This window comes from Lucilia sericata, unplaced genomic scaffold (assembly GCF_015586225.1).
Source record: "Lucilia sericata isolate MDLA Ls3-8-SP2 unplaced genomic scaffold, ASM1558622v1 Contig001959F_arrow, whole genome shotgun sequence".
Classification (NCBI taxonomy): Eukaryota; Metazoa; Arthropoda; class Insecta; order Diptera; family Calliphoridae; genus Lucilia; species Lucilia sericata.
The window spans coordinates 67,791-70,262 of NW_023995833.1; the positions used below are offsets into that span (position 1 = coordinate 67,791).

The following is a 2,472-nucleotide window of genomic DNA, read 5'->3' on the forward strand; positions in this document are numbered from 1 at the left end:
TAGTTTGTTTAATTGTTTTTTTATTTCATATAATTCTTCTTTTACACTTCCACCACCTTCGTTACAGAGATCACAAAAATAATCGGCATTCTCATTGTTTACTAAATTCGTAAATTGACGTTTATCAAGAGAGGTACACAATGCATGATATATCTTAGCACACTTGTCACATTCAATGCTATCTTCATTTTCTTTCACATCCATTTTACATTGCCCACAAATAAATTTATTTGTTTTTAAACTGCGACAAGATTTACCAGACATTTTTCTATTTACTAGTGTTCTTTGGTTTTTGTTTTGATTATTAATGAGTCTTTTATGTTTATCAAAGAGAATAAAACCGTATTTTTTAATTAAAAAATTTGAGCTATATCAGATATGTATAAAAAAATAACCGTGTTCGCTCGTAAAGGGTTGCCAACTCTAGTCGACATCGATAAATCGATCCAATCCTTTTGGGAAATTGAGGAAACTGGTAGTCTAGGAAAACAGGATGATAAATCTGCACTGGTTGAACAACATTTTCGGCAAACTCATACTCGACATACGGATGGACGTTACATTGTCGAACTACCATTTAAGGAACAGAATACCTCATTCGGAGACACTTACAAAGGTGCCTTGAGAAGATTTAACGCTACTGAACGTAGACTTAGTAGGAACACAAAGTTAAGGGAGAATTATATCAAGTTTATGAAAGAATACCATAATTTAGGACATATGCGTGAACTTTCACCAGAGGAGATAGACGTCGCCGACGGTCATTTGTTTTATTTACCGCATCATCCAATTATTGGTTCTAAACTATTGGTTCAGGATGTTGATAACATATCTCTAAATGACAAACTACATATTGGCCCTTCAATTCAACGTAATTTATTTGCCGTCTGTTTGCGTTTTCGGTTATATAAGGTCGTATTCTCTGCAGATATCATTAAGATGTTTCGGCAGATTTGGGTGGCTGAAGAACACCGAAATTTTCAATGGATTCTGTGGAGAGAAGATCCCAATGGGAACTTAAACACTTTCAATTATGTACGGTTACATATGGAACATCTTCCGCACCACATCTATCAGTTAGGGTATTGGAACAATTAGCGAGAGATTACCAAGAATCCCATCCTAATGCATCAAGAATCTTACTCGAAGACTTCTATGTCGATGACGTATTAACAGGTGCTTCATCAGAAGAGGAACTTATTTTAAATCGAAAGGAGCTCATCGACTTACTTTCACAAGCAGGACTTGAGTTAAGTAAATGGGTATCCAACTGCGAATCTATTAGCCCACCAATTAAAAATGGGGAAAACTTTCTACGTGAAGGTCAGGATAAATCTACAAAGGTTTTGGGTATTTATTGGAACTCAGAGAAGGATAGTATTCAATATAGTGTAAATTTGAATGGCTCACAATTAGCAACAAAACGAAAGGTTATCTCTGATGTCGCTCGAATTTTCGACCCTCTTGTCTTGGTATCACCTATCGTAGTGAAATTCAAAATCTTATTCCAGGAAATATGGTTACTTAATCTTGAGTGGGATAAACCACTACCGCAGGACTTGGCTAGGCTGTGGATCAAGTATAGAGATGATCTTCACAATCTTACAAAATTGAAGCTACCTCGATATGTACCTAACTTGAACACAAGCATTCAACAGCACGGGTTTAGTGATGCCTCAATTAAGGCTTATGCTGCTGTTGTATATTGCAGAATGGAGGACGCTGAGGGAAATATTTCCATCACACTCATCGCGTCAAAGACTCGTGTGGCACCACTCAAGCAAATATCCCTTCCTAGGTTGGAGTTATGCCTTGCATTACTTCTTACTCGTTTAATTAAGACGACCATTTCTTCATTGTCTCATCAACAAATTGATGTAAAACGTTTTATAAACCTACGGATACACAAAATCAAGAATCCTGCTGAATATCTAACTTGCGATGAAATTAGACAAGGCAAGATCATTTGTCTCAGAATGGCGCAAAATAGTTTCTCAGCGGAGAAGAAAAGTTTACTACAGGAACGGAAGGTTGACAACAATTCGAAATTAATTCAACTTTCACCATTTATCGATAATGATGGACTTATAAGAGTAGGTGGACGAATTTCGAACTCTGAACTTTCATCTGAAATTCAACATCCGATCATTCTGCCGAAAGGTCACAAAATCACAACCCTAATCCTTAGGGAAGAACACGTTAAGAATTTGCATCCTGGCGTCTCATTTTTTGATAGGCAGGCCGACTACTCTGATACCTGAGGGTAACTTAACTGAATTGAAACCAAATCGGCTTGACTATTGGCAACACGTACGATGCATGTACCAAGGTTTTTGGCGAAGATCGACATCACTTCAACAAACGAATGTTCCATTTATGGGAACAATTCCCATAAATAGATCATTCGTATTTTTATACCCACCATCAAAAAAGATGGGGGTATATTGATTTTGTCATTCCGTTTGTAACACA

General features: G+C 36.8%; 1 protein-coding gene across 1 annotated transcript; it reads left to right on the forward strand.

Moving 5' to 3' along the window:
* Positions 1-983: 983 nt before the first annotated feature.
* LOC119613069 lies at positions 984-2,261 on the forward strand. The gene has a single exon (XM_037969007.1). It carries the CDS (start codon positions 984-986, stop codon positions 2,259-2,261), a length of 1,278 nt encoding a protein of 425 aa, XP_037824935.1.
* The last annotated feature ends 211 nt before the right edge of the window (positions 2,262-2,472 follow it).

Bases quoted from the DNA above. Each gene is read 5' to 3' on its own strand.
- LOC119613069 (XM_037969007.1), top strand. From the start codon at position 984: ATGGATTCTGTGGAGAGAAGATCCCAATGGGAACTTAAACACTTTCAA.